This window comes from Trachymyrmex septentrionalis, unplaced genomic scaffold (assembly GCF_001594115.1).
Source record: "Trachymyrmex septentrionalis isolate Tsep2-gDNA-1 unplaced genomic scaffold, Tsep1.0 scaffold44, whole genome shotgun sequence".
Lineage (NCBI taxonomy): Eukaryota > Metazoa > Arthropoda > Insecta > Hymenoptera > Formicidae > Trachymyrmex > Trachymyrmex septentrionalis.
Genome location: NW_017305611.1, coordinates 3,383,839 through 3,399,763, shown reverse-complemented (window position 1 = coordinate 3,399,763; position 15,925 = coordinate 3,383,839). Strand labels below are relative to the sequence as shown.

The 15,925-nt window shown below is 35.5% G+C and overlaps 5 protein-coding genes across 8 annotated transcripts in view; 3 read left to right on the top strand and 2 right to left on the bottom strand.

The window, feature by feature from the left end:
- Positions 1–2,047, top strand: part of LOC108751396 (rho GTPase-activating protein 1-like) — a 4,215-nt gene extending 2,168 nt beyond the window's left edge. For all 3 annotated transcript variants that reach the window (XM_018491546.1, XM_018491545.1, XM_018491547.1), the window contains 6 exons: positions 41–259; positions 365–463; positions 572–759; positions 835–1,035; positions 1,137–1,243; positions 1,321–2,047. In XM_018491546.1, coding sequence (XP_018347048.1) covers positions 41–259; positions 365–463; positions 572–759; positions 835–1,035; positions 1,137–1,243; positions 1,321–1,494 — 988 coding nt within the window. In that variant the 3' untranslated portion in view covers positions 1,495–2,047. The remainder of the gene's footprint in view (positions 1–40; positions 260–364; positions 464–571; positions 760–834; positions 1,036–1,136; positions 1,244–1,320) is intronic.
- Positions 2,048–2,325: 278 nt separating this feature from the next.
- LOC108751398 (ras-related protein Rab-21) lies at positions 2,326–6,053 on the bottom strand. Its single transcript, XM_018491550.1, has 4 exons — positions 5,351–6,053; positions 4,818–4,985; positions 4,601–4,719; positions 2,326–4,515 (listed from the first exon to the last, which is right to left on the bottom strand). Exons 1-4 carry the CDS (start codon positions 5,483–5,485, stop codon positions 4,236–4,238), a joined length of 702 nt encoding a protein of 233 aa, XP_018347052.1. The 5' UTR covers positions 5,486–6,053; the 3' UTR covers positions 2,326–4,235.
- A 1,021-nt stretch (positions 6,054–7,074) lies between these two features.
- Positions 7,075–10,917, bottom strand: LOC108751393 (anaphase-promoting complex subunit 5). 2 transcript variants are annotated; one of them, XM_018491542.1, is made up of 11 exons: positions 10,623–10,917; positions 10,470–10,519; positions 10,021–10,397; positions 9,766–9,922; positions 9,492–9,673; positions 9,208–9,327; positions 8,823–8,952; positions 8,434–8,736; positions 8,159–8,280; positions 7,781–8,066; positions 7,075–7,683 (listed from the first exon to the last, which is right to left on the bottom strand). In XM_018491542.1, exons 1-11 carry the CDS (start codon positions 10,822–10,824, stop codon positions 7,312–7,314), a joined length of 2,301 nt encoding a protein of 766 aa, XP_018347044.1. In that variant the 5' UTR covers positions 10,825–10,917; the 3' UTR covers positions 7,075–7,311. The 2 variants fall into 2 exon arrangements, with proteins under 2 accessions (XP_018347044.1, XP_018347045.1); XM_018491543.1 differs by having other exon boundaries at positions 7,781–8,051.
- A 76-nt stretch (positions 10,918–10,993) lies between these two features.
- Positions 10,994–12,247, top strand: LOC108751397 (NAD(P)H-hydrate epimerase). The gene has a single exon (XM_018491548.1). The coding sequence runs from the start codon at positions 11,152–11,154 to the stop codon at positions 11,992–11,994; it is 843 nt and encodes a 280-aa protein (XP_018347050.1). The 5' UTR covers positions 10,994–11,151; the 3' UTR covers positions 11,995–12,247.
- Positions 12,248–13,967: 1,720 nt separating this feature from the next.
- Positions 13,968–14,725, top strand: LOC108751356 (dynein light chain roadblock-type 2). Its single transcript, XM_018491475.1, has 3 exons — positions 13,968–14,210; positions 14,284–14,362; positions 14,452–14,725. Exons 1-3 carry the CDS (start codon positions 14,208–14,210, stop codon positions 14,661–14,663), a joined length of 294 nt encoding a protein of 97 aa, XP_018346977.1. The 5' UTR covers positions 13,968–14,207; the 3' UTR covers positions 14,664–14,725.
- The last annotated feature ends 1,200 nt before the right edge of the window (positions 14,726–15,925 follow it).

The following is a 15,925-nucleotide window of genomic DNA, read 5'->3' as shown; positions in this document are numbered from 1 at the left end:
ATATATATAAAATAAAACAAAATAAACTTCTTTCTTATAGGTACCTTACTCATACTTTGGATATGTTCGTGGAACAAGATTATAGTCTCGTCTACTTTCATTATGGCCTTACGTCGAAAAATAAGCCACCCTTATCTTGGTTGTGGCAAGCGTATAAGGCGTTTGATAGAAAATACAAGAAGAATCTCAAAGCTCTGTATCTAGTGCATCCGACTAATTTTATTAGGATTGTATGGCAAATATTTAAACCAGCTATTAGGTATATGTAAAACCTTTTCTTTTCTAAATGAAAGAGTTGGATACTCTTTTCTCGAGTACTTACATATATAATATATTGCATAATTTATTATATTTATCTTTGCAGTGTAAAATTCGGACGGAAAATGATGTATGTTAATTATCTGGAGGAATTAGCACAATACGTTAACCTGGATCAACTAATTATACCACCTCAAGTGATAGAGTATGCAATTTAGTTATGCTATTATGCAAAATAGTATTTTAGAAGAATAAAATCTTATGTCAAATCAAATTGCACGCAGATGTAGTTCACATGGGATGCTTTTTTCAGACACAATGAACAGCTGATGATGAAAAATAAGAAAAATTTGCCGGCGAGTCCACCACAAAGCGCGGTAGTCACACCAGTTGGCACAACTCAGTTCGGTGCTAGTCTGCAATTCATAAAAGAAAATAATAATGGCGATTCGATACCACCGATTCTAAGACAGTGTGTAGAATTTCTCGATACCCCTGACGGTACGATATTTCAACAAAAATAATCAGCTTCATCTTGTTATATTCCAATTGACAATTGTTTTATCGTTGTTTCAGCTCTAGAGACAGAGGGGATATTCAGAAGATCGGCTAATGTAGCGGTAATCAAAGAACTTCAGAATCGCTGTAATCAAGGTTTACCCATTGATTTCCAAGGAGACCCGCATATCGCCGCAGTTTTACTTAAGACTTTTCTCCGTGAGCTAGACGAGCCTCTTATGACTTACGAATTGTACGACGAAATCACGCAATTCCAAAGTGAGCATATATATATTATATTCCTTCCTTTTCTTGTTTTTCCAAGTATTACAGCGACAGTATGTATTTCTTTAAACTTTTTTATTTTTGTTTTACTGTAGTATTATCAAAAGATGAACGTCCGCGTAAAGTTAAGATATTAATATTGGAGAAACTCCCTGAAGATAACTATCAAGTTCTTAAATACATCGTACAATTTTTATCGAGGGTACGTAACCAATATTCGCAGTCCCGATGAAAAATCGATCTTTACGTTTATCTATATCTTTCTTGCTATTGATATAGGTAATGGACCGATGCGACTTGAACAAGATGACTTCTAGTAATCTCGCGGTTGTATTTGGACCGAATCTAGTTAGAGCACCGCCAGCGCGTGGAATGTCTCTCTCTGCGATAGGACCCATCAATCAATTTATAGACTTTTTATTCACCTATCAAGATAAGATATTTATTATTTAAAAGCGACAGCACCGAAGGCCTAATTGTAACATTCAACTAACTACACGTCCACATTTTCATTTGCCGAAATATTTTTATATTCTACGTGATAGAGAAAAAGAGGAGGATAGAAGGAAACATTCAATTGTTCATTTACACAATTGTGATTTTGCACAAGATTTTTTAATACGAATAGGTATAATAATTTTCGGACGAAAGAATAAAACGTTCGAATTGATGCCAGCTGTGCGATATTGGAACACCAGCTCCAAGAAACGTCTGTATATTTAGAGAAAAATTATGACCAAATACCAAAGATACATTGAGAACGTCACACAGTGAATATATGTAAGAGTATCTAGAAATAATGTTTATCTATTTAATAACGCTTAAGAAAATATATAATAATATATTCGAGGATGAAAAAAAAATGTCGAGCGGGATGCCTCCGTTGGAATATCGAGAAATAAACGGTGATTTATCCCGATTTTTATTTAGATTAAAAAAAATCGCTTAATAATTATTAAAACTTTCAAACAACGAATTAATTTCTTTTAGCACATTACATAAATCACACGCATTTCATGTATAATTTTTAAGATTTTAGTTATTTTTATCTTATTATTTTCTTTATTCAATTAAAAACTTTAAATTAAATTAATAATTGTTATCAAATAGATTATAATTTTCGTTTTAATGGATTCACATTTGCATAATAATATCGTCTTTTATTATTTCTTTTCATTAAAATCAAAATTGTTAAAGTTGTTCGATCGCATTGTGTTGTATTAATCATGTTAATTAAAGATCTTGTAGAAACGAAATTTTCATAAAATGTTTTGATATACATTTTAAATCTACAATAGGAAAATTGCAACAAATCATTTTAATATTTGGCATCCTTTGCATTTCTTGCAAAGAGTATATATTTGTATATATTACAAAAATTCATGATTCAATAATAATTGTGGTCTAACGAATTATAGTATATGTGATACTGTATTTAAGTAAACTCGAAAAGAGACGAGATAGATGTAATAAGGAAGATTTGTGCGCGCGCGCGAGTAAATTCTAGTGATTTCATAATAGTTTTTAATTATGATCTCAAAACAATCATCTTGTTATTAGTTTCACTTGATGTTATAACGAGAACTAAAAGAAATTAAAGAAAGAAAGAGAATTAAAAAAAAGGGAAAAATATAACATGTATTAGATGCCAAGTGTTGTCTATAAAGACTCGGTAAGTTTGTCCGTCGTCTAAGTGTAAGAATACGAGACTTGGCAATTTCTCGCGTAGCAAACCATAGATTTGTATATCCCCTCAAATAGTCCTGCCATTATAGGTAACTGGGATAAAGTATGAGCTTGGCAGTCTCAATCCGCTCTCTATCATAAAAAAAAGACTAACCCAGACCTATATAGAACTGATGTGACTCGATTGCATTCCTCGTTGTTGTCAATAGAACGTGTAATAAAGCATGTTTATTTATAGGTCTTCAGTTTTGTGTATAATTCATAAGCAAAACTTAACTTTCGTAACGATGGGATCGAGGTGGATAAATGTTAAATGAAGCGTTTCTCTGTAACGTTATTACAAGAGTTACCATTTTATGTTCATAAAATAACTTACAGTAACAATAATTTAAATAACAACTCTCTTGTATCGCTAATTTATATAACTTGAGATGAATAAACATATTGCGTGTTACTTAATATACGATCCAAATCAATGCAATAAAATTATCAGCACTTAATATGTACAATAATCCAAACTATCGTTTTGGATAAAAGCTGGAAGTCTTCTTCTGTTCTCCCTTGAAAATGCCCTCGTCTCGCGACAAGACCGCGCTGTCTAATGATTAGCTAACTTTTAGTTAATCAGTTTGTAGCAATTTGTGGATTGCAAAGATTACATGTACTTATATCGAAAGACGGCATTGGAAAAATGGGATGATGATTCGGACGAAGCATTTACCTTTTTGCCTTTTACAAAATTTTGGCAACTACACTAAGATTGAGAAACTCGAAACAGCTAGATTAATATGTTTACAGACATTGCTTCTTCTTTATGATAAATGCGTGATTTAAGTAATAAAGAGAAACACACTGCACTCATGCAATCATATATATTTATGAAAAAAAAGTAGCATCTGGAATGACGATTCATTGGAAAGAAGTGACATTACTTATACATTCTGCTTCACGACTGTTTTGAATGAGAAATTACTTGAAAAGATAAGTTTAATCGAGAGGCAAATCTGTCCAGAAAAATGAGGTTTATCCGACGATGTTCGCAAATGACAATGAAAGGCTGCAGCCATATAATGCATGCAATCTAAAGTCTTTATCGAAAATTTTAACAATTCATCTCTCTTCAACAAAATGGCATGTGGAATCTGCCTCGGAAAAATTTATGTGTCACAATTACTTGTCTGTACCTATATATATATATAGGTACAGACAAGTAATTGTGACACATAAATTTTTATATATACACACACAAATATACAAGTATCTTTGCTATCCAAGAATTACCGCAGCTAAAAATATACATATATGTATATAGGCATACATGTGCACACTCATACATACTTAACACTCTTGGCCTTGTGTATATACAAGATGAAACATTTGTAATACGACAAACTACGATTTGCAAGTAGTAATTTGTCACATCAGAGATACGCCATCCTGTACATAGTTAGTAAATTACCGAAATTAGACCTTGTATCTGAAATTAAAAGTAAATTGATTTTAAAGGTCTACGAAAAGCCACCGTTATCACCTCCACCGCCACTGCCACCACTACCACTACCACCACCACCACAGCAGGAACTTCTACTCGGTTGAGTTTGTTCTGCCTCGTCCTCGACCATAACGACATTGCGACGCGTACTATTGGTCCTCGTAAGTGTGGATTTTTGCTCAGCCTCATCCGCACGTTGCATCATGCGTTGCGTCAAGTCTAGAAACATCTCTTCAATGTTCTGGTTTAACTTGGCTGATGTATGAAAATGCATAGCTCCCACTTGTTTGGCATACCTGAGGAAAGAAGATTCATTGGTGGTCATGTGCTATATTTACTTGATAATAATGCTATATAAGAGAGAAGATTCGTCAAACTTACTCTTCAGCTTCCTCTGTGGCAACGTTCCTGTCCTTCTCCAGATCCACTTTATTACCTGCTATCACTAAGCAAATTTCGCTACCTAACATCTTCTTAAGCTCCTTCACCCAGTTTTTTACCTGACAACATGCATAAAAAGTTGTTCAATTTCATTATTCATCATTGATACAAAAATACTTTGTACGATATATTTATATATAGATATTTGTAGTCGTACCTTTTGAAAGGTATCCTCATCCGTAATGTCGTACACGAGAATGGCACCATTGGACATTCTGTAATAAATTGGTCCTAATGCGTGAAACTTTTCTTGCCCGGCAGTGTCCCATATCGCCAAGTTGACTCTTTTCCCATTGATATTCAATTTCTTATTCAGGAACGACGCCTGAAACATATACGAAGCAAACGTATCGAGATGCCTTCCCGCGAGCGCTAGGCGTCAAAGAGGTTAGGGAAGAGCTAGGTTAAGGAAGAGATTGGCTTCCCCAAATCCCAATCGCAGTATTATATACGCCGGAAATTACAATATTTTTCTAATTCTTTTATTATTAGTTAGTATATACAACTTGCTTTCTCTCTTTGCAGACTTCGAATAAGAAAAAAAACCTACCAGGAGACTCGTGTGCGCCGCGAAACAATTTCGAAAGCTCCTTTTTAAAAGTAGGTACATATGTACATATGTAGAAATTCGAGTAGGATTAAAAAGTGAAAAGGGGCTGGAAAAGCAAATTTCACAGTAGGAGGACTCACCTGTAGCGTGGTGATATGCTTGTCGTTGAACTTGTCCTCGACATATCGAAGAGCGACCGAGGTCTTGCCGACACATCCCTCACCGAGCAAAACCACTTTGAAATTATATCCAGTGCCAACCACCGGACTGGCCATAATAATGTCCCGATGATGTCCCCGAACTCGGGGGGCGAACCTCGTATCGGACCAGACGATAGACGACTTAAGGTGACTGATGACTGAGCTCTCCCCTGCTCTCAGATTTCTCCGGTCCAAGCCAAAGAGTGGACGTCGCGGCGGGGAGTAGTCGCGGGTCGCGAGAAGGGGTTAATTCATGCGGCGGCCACCGAGCCGAGCACAGCTCTCGGGGTTCGGATTCGGGAAGTTCGGGCTCGGGTTCGGGCTCGGGCTCGGGCTCGGGGGAGGAATGAGGATTCGGAGATGACAGAAATGCGCACTGTCTTTTTTTGGCCTACTCGTCTTTCGAATCCAATCACCGTCGACGCAAACAGTAATTGACGGCAATCGTCAATTGAGGAGGGACAAATGACGTGGTCTCGTAAAACTCGCGACCGATAGCGATAGACTTACAGACCATAATAGACGCGCGGCGAGGATCAGCTGTTCAATCCGCCCTCGTGCCGTGCGTTGGTGCGTGCCCCTACACCACATTACGCCTGATTACGCCACATTACGTCGCGCCGCGCCGCGCCGCGCCACCAAGTACTACGTAGTATGTACGTACGTCACATCGCATCGGCGCGTTTTTACTTCTTTCGAGTCTTTCGATTCTCATAGCACTCGTTCACACTCATACGTATTCCACACATAACTATGACAGATTCTGTCAGTATTTCCACTTTCCAATGGTGCATTTCTTTGTTACGCGCACCACAATCAGCAATCAGCAATATTTTTGCGCGGTACATATCCGATCCATTTCGGTAACGTAACATTCTTATTTAACGTAACACACCTGTACCGGGTGTATGCGAAATATCTACGTCTACATGCAGACTCTAATTAATTAAACGAATTTGATTCGACACGTTAGTAGTTGTCCAGCGAGCGTATCATTACTGATTTAATTCGAGTTAAAATGAAATAAAAATATTTGGAATTATAAAACGCCGTATTTGATCAGAGACTGTTTTTTCGTTCTTTGTGCCCAATCATATATTTCTTGTGAATTTATACAATTTCCAGTTCAAGCTAACTGTGCGCCAATTATTTGTTGAAGCTCATTAACAGCAAGATGCTTATTTGCAGCAATAATATTAAATTGCTTTTTAAATTTATTCGTGTGATATTACTAATCCTGCAGCTTCAATTTAGAACAGTAATGTTTCAAAACTGACTGAATAATAATAGATGCGCAATCAGCTTGAAATTGTATAAATTGTAAAAATTGTAAGAAATATTACAAGTACGAATGATCACTTTGACCAAATGGTACCAATGTAGCGCTTTTCAGTTTTCACTAATATGTGCTTAATCCCATCGATTAATTTTCATTTAATCAATAAATCGTACAAAATATGCATTTTTAATGTTCCAATAGCGTACAATAAAGTGTATTAAAGATTTGTTTCTACATTTATAATATAATATATTTAAACACATGTATATTTTTAGGTCTTTACGTTAATCTATATACAATAATTTTTATGTACACCGACTGAATGCATCCAATCGAATTCACTGCATTTGAGGTAACTCAAATTAATAATTAATTTAATAAATATATGTAAGATAAATTTGTCAAATCCTACTCTTTTGCATTAAAAGATTAATATAAAACATACATTGTAGTACCTACCTATACAGCACAGAATTTGCAGTAATATCGCTGTAATAACGCTGCAATGTTGCTGCAATTTTTGTGTTGTAGGGGCAAGCAAATTAATCTAAAATGCAAAAAATTGTTTCTCTTCCACGTATACAACATATACATTATACAAAATCATACTTTTACTACAATTTCAATACAAAAGTAGATCGATAGGAGTCATTAGATATTGTTCATCCATTTGGCGAAACTCAAAAGCGCACTGATTTCGTTCAGGCAGGAGATTAATCTCGTTATAAAAAACTGCTTGCAGATGCACGATACTCTTGACTTTGGCGATGGCATTAACTTTTGTGAAGAGCTCCTGTGCCTTCGACAGAGATTTTATTCCGCCGAGAATCATCTCTTTTCGAGCCTCAAAAGGTTTCTCTGGCGCTGAAGCTATCAGACATTTGCCATACAACATGAATGCCCTGCCTTGATCGTAACAGCCACCGTGACCCAAGATTGTGGGGATAGCGTCCTTCACCGAGTTCAAAGCCAATACAGGCAGACCCATTAACAACTGGATTAATACAATAATATTGGGGATATATATATATTTTAGTCGAATTGAATTATATTCACTCATGTATTCTCTCATAAAGAGAACTAGAACTCACTTGTATATTGGCAAGGTGCATCTTAACAAGTGCCTTGTAGTATGACAAATGATTCTGTGCAGCCAATTCCAAGGCTGAACAAAGACGCATTATGCAATTAGTAGCGATTGCTGTCCCGTTGTCTGGCAAGGAGGAGGCACATGTTATTTGGCTAGAAAGAAGCGCGGCACGTATCACATATGGCGGAGTCACATGCGGATGCTTCTCGATAGCGCCAATGTATTCTAATCCTTTCGGAAAATCGCCTTTTGCCAGGCAAACTTCTATCAACCTAGAAATTTCAGATCTAGAATGCAGGAATGCAAATTTTCACACAAATACAGAAGAACAATCATATATTTTTCTTTGACACGTGCGCGCTCGTAAAATAAACTGTACCTAAGTTTGGATTCCAGCTGATCCAAGTTGGAGATATTCCTAGCTACTGCTTCTGCCTCGCCCCATTTCTCTTGTCGCAGCAGTTGCGTCAATATATGCAACTGTTCGCTCAACATCCAGATCTACGAATAAACTGAATTACGAATAGAAAATCAAAGAAAAAAAAAGAGAAAATCTTTTTTTCTTTTTCAAATACTCTTCAAAATTCTGAAATTGTTCATGGAGAAAAGATTTTATTTGAATAATTTTCATATTTCATTTGTGAAACAACACACCTTGTTACAAGGACTGTTGGGAAATCTTTCCTTGGCATGTGCCAGTACAATGTCAGCGAGAGCATATTCACCAAACTCGATCAACATATTAGCGACAGTAACGATTGCCTGGCACGTGGATGGTCCATTGAACATGTGCTGTTTCTTATCACCTGTATTATGGAGAAGTAGTAACTGGCCGCAAAGAGAGGCCATTTCCATTTTGCCATAGTATGCCCACAACGCCGATTTCTCCGCAAAAGTGACAGACATCAAGTCGGACATTGAATGCTGGCAGTTTAGCATGTCCGATTTCATCAATATCTATATTAATGGAATATAAATTGTAAATTTTTAATTTGTGTACGATGTGTCACACACAGATTAATTAATTACTCTTTACTACGCACCTCGAATACTTGAGAAGGATTCTTGGCTTCTAAAGCGTAACTATGCGCGTGTGAAATGAGACTTAAGCCTGTCGTATGTGTAATTCCGAGTAGACTTGCTTTGCCAACCGAGCGTTCTATCAGAGATCCTCTAAGTAGAAAGAAATAACGCAATAGTATATATGTATGTATAATAAAATAATAACAAAAAGTCAATTACTTAAATAAAAGAAAACTTATACAACATCTTGATCACAATGTCTTCTTATATGTATATCAAGATCTCTCTATCGATCGGTTTAAGAATGTAATTTTAGATTATGCCAAAAAGATTATATTTTAACTGTAATATATCTGTGTATATAAGTAACGAAAAGATGAAGAATCTCCCATTATATTGACTTACTTTTTGTTCTCTTTACTGATTAAGTAGGACATCCAAGAATGCGCAAGCTGCAAACACACGTTGTCTCCAGCCTCCTGAGCTAATTTAATAGCTTCTTTTAAAGCGTACTGTGCTACTTCCCTTTCCAAGAAAGCCACGAGAATTACTTGGTTGAAACAAATTTGTAACGCTGTATATGCATACATACGTATAAACTACAGGCTGAATTTTGTCAAATAGATTGAGGGTAGACAAAGAGTTAAGAGAGCTTAGGCTTGAGATAAGTAGAATATAAAATAGATTACTTATGGTTAAACTGGGCGTGTAAAACAGCCAAGTTGAGTGCCGCGTAACGGAAGGTACGAGATCGATCCTCGGGTGTGGATCGGTTCTCCAGAGGTGCCAGCCTATCGAAACAGTGATAGAGACTGTCTACCGCCCCACAAAAATCGTTGACGCGGATGCAGTTTAGATAACTGAGGTAATGCTGGAATAAAAGCAAATCTATTGAGCTGCAAAAAAACATTTATTTCACATTTATCTAATAACTCGCATATATATTCTATTGGGCATACTCACTGCATCCGCATTGTAAGGATTAGACTTTAGAAGATCTTGTACGAGAGCTCGCAGCTCCACTGGAGGCAGTGCTTTATGCTCGTCAGTTTGTAAAGCATGCGCTTGTTGTGCCACGAGTAATTCCGCTTGTCTTCCACCCCAAATTGTTTTTGCTTTACTGTAAAAAGCATCGACATTGACAAAATATCCTACTTATAAATACTTGTAATGTACTATTTATATACATTATATATAATGTTCTATTCTAAAACTTACTTATCCAGACCAAAAAAATCCTCCTGCTTGGAGATTGAAATATCAGAATTCTCAAGGCTATCAATTTTTTTCACAACATATTTCTCCATATCGTTATAGAGAGCGACTACTTGATCAAAGGCCAATTTTTCAAAGAAAATGAGCATCCTACGAACGTACAATCCAAGAACAGAATTTCTACTTAATGCTGGTAAAGATAACGCGTGATCCTTAGATTCCATTAATCGGCGAAGATTATCAAATAAATCTAATAGCTGATCGATTCCTTTCTCATGTATAGCATCCAGATTTATTTCCAGTCGATCCGCAAATCGATGTAAGGCATATTCCGGCTCGTACAACATATTCAGTAGGGCATCCAACTCCATGTCTGCAGACTAAAAAATAATCATCTTACGTCCAATCCAAAATATGTCTCTCTCTTTCTCCTTAATGTGTAAAATAGTTACCTGAATTAACTTTAATGATGCTAAACAAAAGTTACGTCTCTCCATGATCACTAGAAATCGTCAAAGATTTAAGCTTGTGCAAAGGAATACAAAGTTGGCATAATGAATTTATATAGCTACGTGAGATTGAAATGTTGCATAACAAAAGCATACCTTTCGTGGTATCGTTACAGTATTCTTTAATTAGAATAACGGTTGCCACTTTGTAAGGAGTTAGAGTCTCTTTCTGAATCTTCCTCATATTACCATCGACAGTCACAAATTCCTTAGACATTCTGTTACATATGTCATTTATCGCGTAGAGCCGATTATCATTTATAGACATTCTTGTAAAGTTAATAAATTTCTCGTACATGCGTATGTATGTACATACATATGATATAAACGTTACATCCTTTGATGAGTAAGACGACCTAGTACCTAGTATCTATCTACTCTACATTCAACATTGTCATCGTTTACATCGTCGACTAGACGTAAGTCGTAAATCGAGCGAAATTTCAGAAGAGTTCCGCCAGATGATGCCACGCGTTGTTGTTGTTGTTATCGCTTAACAGCACGAACTTACTACTTATAGCAGTAGACAGCGAAATAAACGGTGATAAGCAAAAGACGGACAACTAATAGATAATTCACCAAAGGTTGCATCCAAAGATAAACTCACAAACGATTTCGCCAACAGATGTTACAATTCGTACCGTACACTCTGAAATCGCGAAGCGTCGAGGGAATCAAGGTCTGCAGGTCTGTGATCGACAAATCGTCGTTTGTCCCGCTTGCAAGAAGAAAATACAACAGAATGGTCAAATATTTAAATCAGTCGGAAGCTATTAACGTTGACAAAGACCTGTTTGAGAAGTATAAATTTAGTGTAGATCAGTTAATGGAGCTAGCTGGACAAAGCTGCGCCGTTGCAATTGCGAAGTCTTACCCGTTGTCGTCGGACTCGGAGGACGCCTCTTCCAACCGAGTATTGGTATGCTGTGGGCCTGGCAACAACGGTGGCGATGGCCTGGTTTGCGCAAGGCACCTGAAACTCTTTGGATACTCGCCAGAGATCTACTATCCAAAGAGGACAAATAATGAGCTATACCAAAGGCTATTGCATCAATGCATCGAGAATGATGTACTTGTGCTCGAAAATCAGCGCATAGAGGAAGCAACTGCAAATTCGACAGTTTTTTTGCACAAATATGTGGTCGTAGTGGATGCTCTTCTGGGATTCAGTTTCAGACCACCAGTGAGAGAGCCTTTCGTTCATATCATCGACATGTTGAAAAGTACAAGCGTGCCTATTTGCAGCGTGGATATACCATCGGGCTGGGATGTCGAGAGAGGCCCACCTGAGGATGGTGGAATAAAGCCACAAATGTTGATATCTCTAACGGCACCAAAAATGTGCGCGTCTAAGTTCGATGGAAAGTTTCACTATCTGGGAGGACGATTTGTGCCTGAGAAGTTAGAATCCCAGTATAATCTCAATCTACCGAAATATGTTGGCACAGACTTTGTTGTTCGACTATAACTATGACAAATGCTTACAAATCCTATTCTATTCTAAATCCTATCCCGTACGGAATGCGTTTTCATCGTCGGAAAAGTACATTTGAATTTGTCACGTGACCAACTTTTATCAATTATTGTATTAGTTACTCGAAAGAAACATTTAGCTGAAAAATGATCACAAACAATTCATATTTCTCCTTGTCCTCCAATTGTTTACGAATTGCAGTTATTTAAATTATATATATATAGGATTAGAATTTAACCAATTAGAACAAAACAGATTAAAATTAAAGCTACTTCATTGATTAAATTCTAATCCTTAATTCGCAATCCTCAGGGGCTCCGCGCAATAAAGGGAACAGAGAACAAGAATTTCAACTTATCAAAAATTATGCATTGTGGATTACACAGTTTCTGATAGGTTGAAATTCCTATTCTCTGTTCCCTGTTCCTTTTATTAAACGGAGCCCCTAAGACCGAAATCAGACTGTGCATTGAAGATTGAGATTAAAGATTAAAACTTGAAATTTTACCAATAAGGACAAAAGAATTATGACTTCTTTTGTTCTGATTTGGTCAAACATCAATCTTTCAATCTTCAATCTCATTCTTTAATGCGTAGTCTGATTCCAGTCTAAATTGTCTTGTAACAAAACTCGTTACAAGCGCCGACAAATTGATTGTTCGTCATAATCTATAGTCTAACGAACCGTGGATATAGCGAAGAATACAACCAAAAAATTGTGGACATTACCGACCGGATTTTGGATATAGACTACGTAATTCAATATTCACATTTTGCGAACATAAAGACGCTTCAAAATAAAATAATAGTAAAATCATTAGATTAACAAAATGCCGCGATGAGAAAATTCGCTGAATTAGCATTTAGAACCAAAATAGCGTCAAAATGTTATTCTAACCTAATTCTGTTAAAAGGTCGGAAATTCATACAGGGATCTGGAAGAAAAAGAAGAACCTGATTTGATTATTAAAATGTCCGGTTGCTGTGTTGAAAATTGCAAAAACTGCAAAAGAGGCTAAAGTTTTGAATAATCGCGCGTCATTACAGCCAAAATGGCGACAGTTCGCAGTACTTTATTATTCTAGTAATTTTAAAGTAACAGCTAAATCCCTGGTATGACTAAGTTCTTATACAGACAACAGCGTTTTGATACAGAGCTGATTGGTGAAAAACTGGTTGTGTAAAATTATCTCCAGTTTTTCACCAATCAGCGTTCGGTGTCAAAACGCTGTTGCCCGTATGAGGATCCGGACTAAGGCACTTTAATATGAGTATTTGCATCCGCCATTTTTAATCCTTTTCTCTCTTGCTTCTTTTCTCAATCCTTTACTTTCTCTTTTTCTCCGCCGCTAAGAAGACTGAAGAAAGAACAAAGAGTGGGGAAGGGACTAAAAATGGCGAATCCGAATAGCTATATTATAATGCTCTAGCATGATCGCTCTCAAGCTTCTCTCTGCCTGTAGTATGATTACGACCTGAGATGACATTGGTTGGTGAGGCCGCGAAGGAGGGGGGGGGGCCTTTTTCCTGTAATGGCCGCAGCACGCAGCACAGTGTGCTAAATAAAGCATAATACATAGTGCATAAGGGAATCAACCAATCGAAATTTTTCTTTTCTACAAAATGGGAGAAAAGGAAAAATTCTGATTAGTTGATTCGCTTATGCTCTATGCATTATACGTTATGTAAAAGTCTGTGCTGGCCTTAACGTAACCGCAAAATGTCTTGCTATCACATTTTGAAATAATACACTAAAATCTTTCAAATTAATAGAAATTTCAACGATTTCGACGATTTATTTCCATCACAGGTAAATACATCGCAAAAAAGTGAAATGGATATCGTAGTGTAGTTGATATCCACTTCTTCAGAGGGCGATAGTGCGCTGCGCATTTTACGATTACAGGAAAAAGACTCTCATGTCCTCTCTCTCTTTCGCAGGTTTTTCTTTCGATGTACGTACATTTAATATATTTATGAAATATATGCCTTAAGTATATGTAATCGAGTATAAAAGTATAAAAGAGTGGCGTTTTTTCCTTAAAGAAAGTCACGAGAAAAGAGGATAAATTCTGCAACACGGTAGACACACATATTATCCTAAGCCTAATAATTGATTTTAATTTGTTACATATTGTTAAGTTTTTCGATTGCATCGTTTTTCGAGGGATCTCTCAAGTGTGTGTCTCTCTCTCTCTCTCTACAAAATGGTACACATACGTATACATAATTCCGTAATTTCGCACGACTGCATAATTGTTTACGAAATGTGTACATTTTCAGGCGCAAGAGGTCGAAGAAACTATGAAACGGATTCAATCTCACAAGGGAGTAGTTGGAACAATAGTGGTAAACGCAGAAGGTATTTTATTTTACATTTAAAAAACATATAAAGCCATCTATTTGTGATTGTGAGGAAATTCTCATTGAATTTTACCCTTTGATTTTTAGGTATTCCAATAAAATCAACATTAGACAACACTACGACAGTTCAGTACGCAGGTTTGATAAGTCAATTATCAGACAAAGCCCGCTCTGTTGTACGTGATCTAGATCCAACCAATGATTTAACTTTCCTGCGCATCCGTAGCAAAAAGCATGAAATTATGGTTGCACCAGATAAGGAATTTATATTGATAGTGGTACAAAATCCAGTTGATTGATATCTAAAGGATGATGATAATGCAGAAATACATTGCAAAGTTCAAATTTATTCCCTTAGTAATTTTATCGATTAATAATTATTAATTTATTCCACATAATACGTTTGATTTTAATAATTACTCAATTAAGGAATGAAAGAATAAAGCTTGATTATTGATATAATGCAGCATTTTATTTCCAAGTTCAGTGGAACTTTAAGAGCTTTCGAACCATTTTCTTTGGCAATTCATATTTTATGGTACTTTTGCAAATCAATTTAGTAATAAATTCTGAATAAACATTAATTATTCCTATATTTCAAACAACTATGAATATATGTGTATCGACATGTACATATATATATATATACTGTTTTATAATGTGATACCTAATTTCTATATATAATTCATTTATATTTTATGATTCTTTAGTACAATTTGTATTATAGAATACTATATTGTATCATAATATTCTGTTAATTTAATTCCACATAATTAAAATTATAATGTTTTTATTATTACCTTCATATTTTATGTAAAAATATACTTTATAATTACTCTTGTGTGTTTCTGAAATAACGCCCATTAATCATACAGTGCTACTTCTAATAAAAAGCTGAGTCCAAGTCCTTTACCAATTTTCGCAATAGTTTTTTTTAATAGTTACTCATGAGCAAAATGTCTAAAAATCATGTAAAACAACTCTAAAGTATCTTTCGAGTTCTTTAAGAAATATTTTTAAAATATTTCACGAAGAATAGTAAAAGATATCTTAAAATTGTTTTATACATCGGATTTATTTCGCAATGTTTAAAAATTAATATCTCGTTAACTATTGTGAAAATTGCAAAATGGTATAGTTTTCGACTCAGTTTTTTATTAAGAATAGCACTGTACGATTAATAGGCGGTATTTCAGAGAAATACTCTGTGTATACACAAGCGCGCGCGCGCGTATTCATATATGAAAGTGAGAGAATACAAACTAATATAACATAGAATTAAAAAATGAGTAAAATGAGAAAGAGAAAGGAAGAAACAAATTATACATATAATTAAAAATTAATTTATCTAGCTTGAATCAATAATTGACAAATAAAAGCTTATATGTTTTTTCAATTGTTTTATCATATATTTGTACACACAAAAAATATTTACAAATAAAATAAATGTATTAGAACATCACAATGTACTTTATTTTTATTATATTTGTTTCAATATATTATTAAAAAAGTATACAAACTTTTCGAAGATTGAAAAAATTAATTTATTGCGAAATTTGGA

Coding starts and splice junctions, on each gene's coding strand:
- LOC108751393 (XM_018491542.1), bottom strand. CDS start 10,824: ATGTACGAGAAATTTATTAACTTTACAAGAATGTCTATAAATGATAAT. Junction 9,923..10,020: donor GATTTTTTTGGTCTGGATAA/GTAAGTTTTAGA, acceptor TGCTTTTTACAG/TAAAGCAAAAACAATTTGGG. Junction 9,328..9,491: donor CACGCCCAGTTTAACCATAA/GTAATCTATTTT, acceptor TTTCTTGGAAAG/GGAAGTAGCACAGTACGCTT.
- LOC108751356 (XM_018491475.1), top strand. Junction 14,363..14,451: donor AATAGTGGTAAACGCAGAAG/GTATTTTATTTT, acceptor TTTGATTTTTAG/GTATTCCAATAAAATCAACA.
- LOC108751398 (XM_018491550.1), bottom strand. CDS start 5,485: ATGGCCAGTCCGGTGGTTGGCACTGGATATAATTTCAAAGTGGTTTTG. Junction 4,986..5,350: donor AGCATATCACCACGCTACAG/GTGAGTCCTCCT, acceptor TATATGTTTCAG/GCGTCGTTCCTGAATAAGAA. Junction 4,516..4,600: donor GCCACAGAGGAAGCTGAAGA/GTAAGTTTGACG, acceptor TTCTTTCCTCAG/GTATGCCAAACAAGTGGGAG.
- LOC108751397 (XM_018491548.1), top strand. CDS start 11,152: ATGTTACAATTCGTACCGTACACTCTGAAATCGCGAAGCGTCGAGGGA.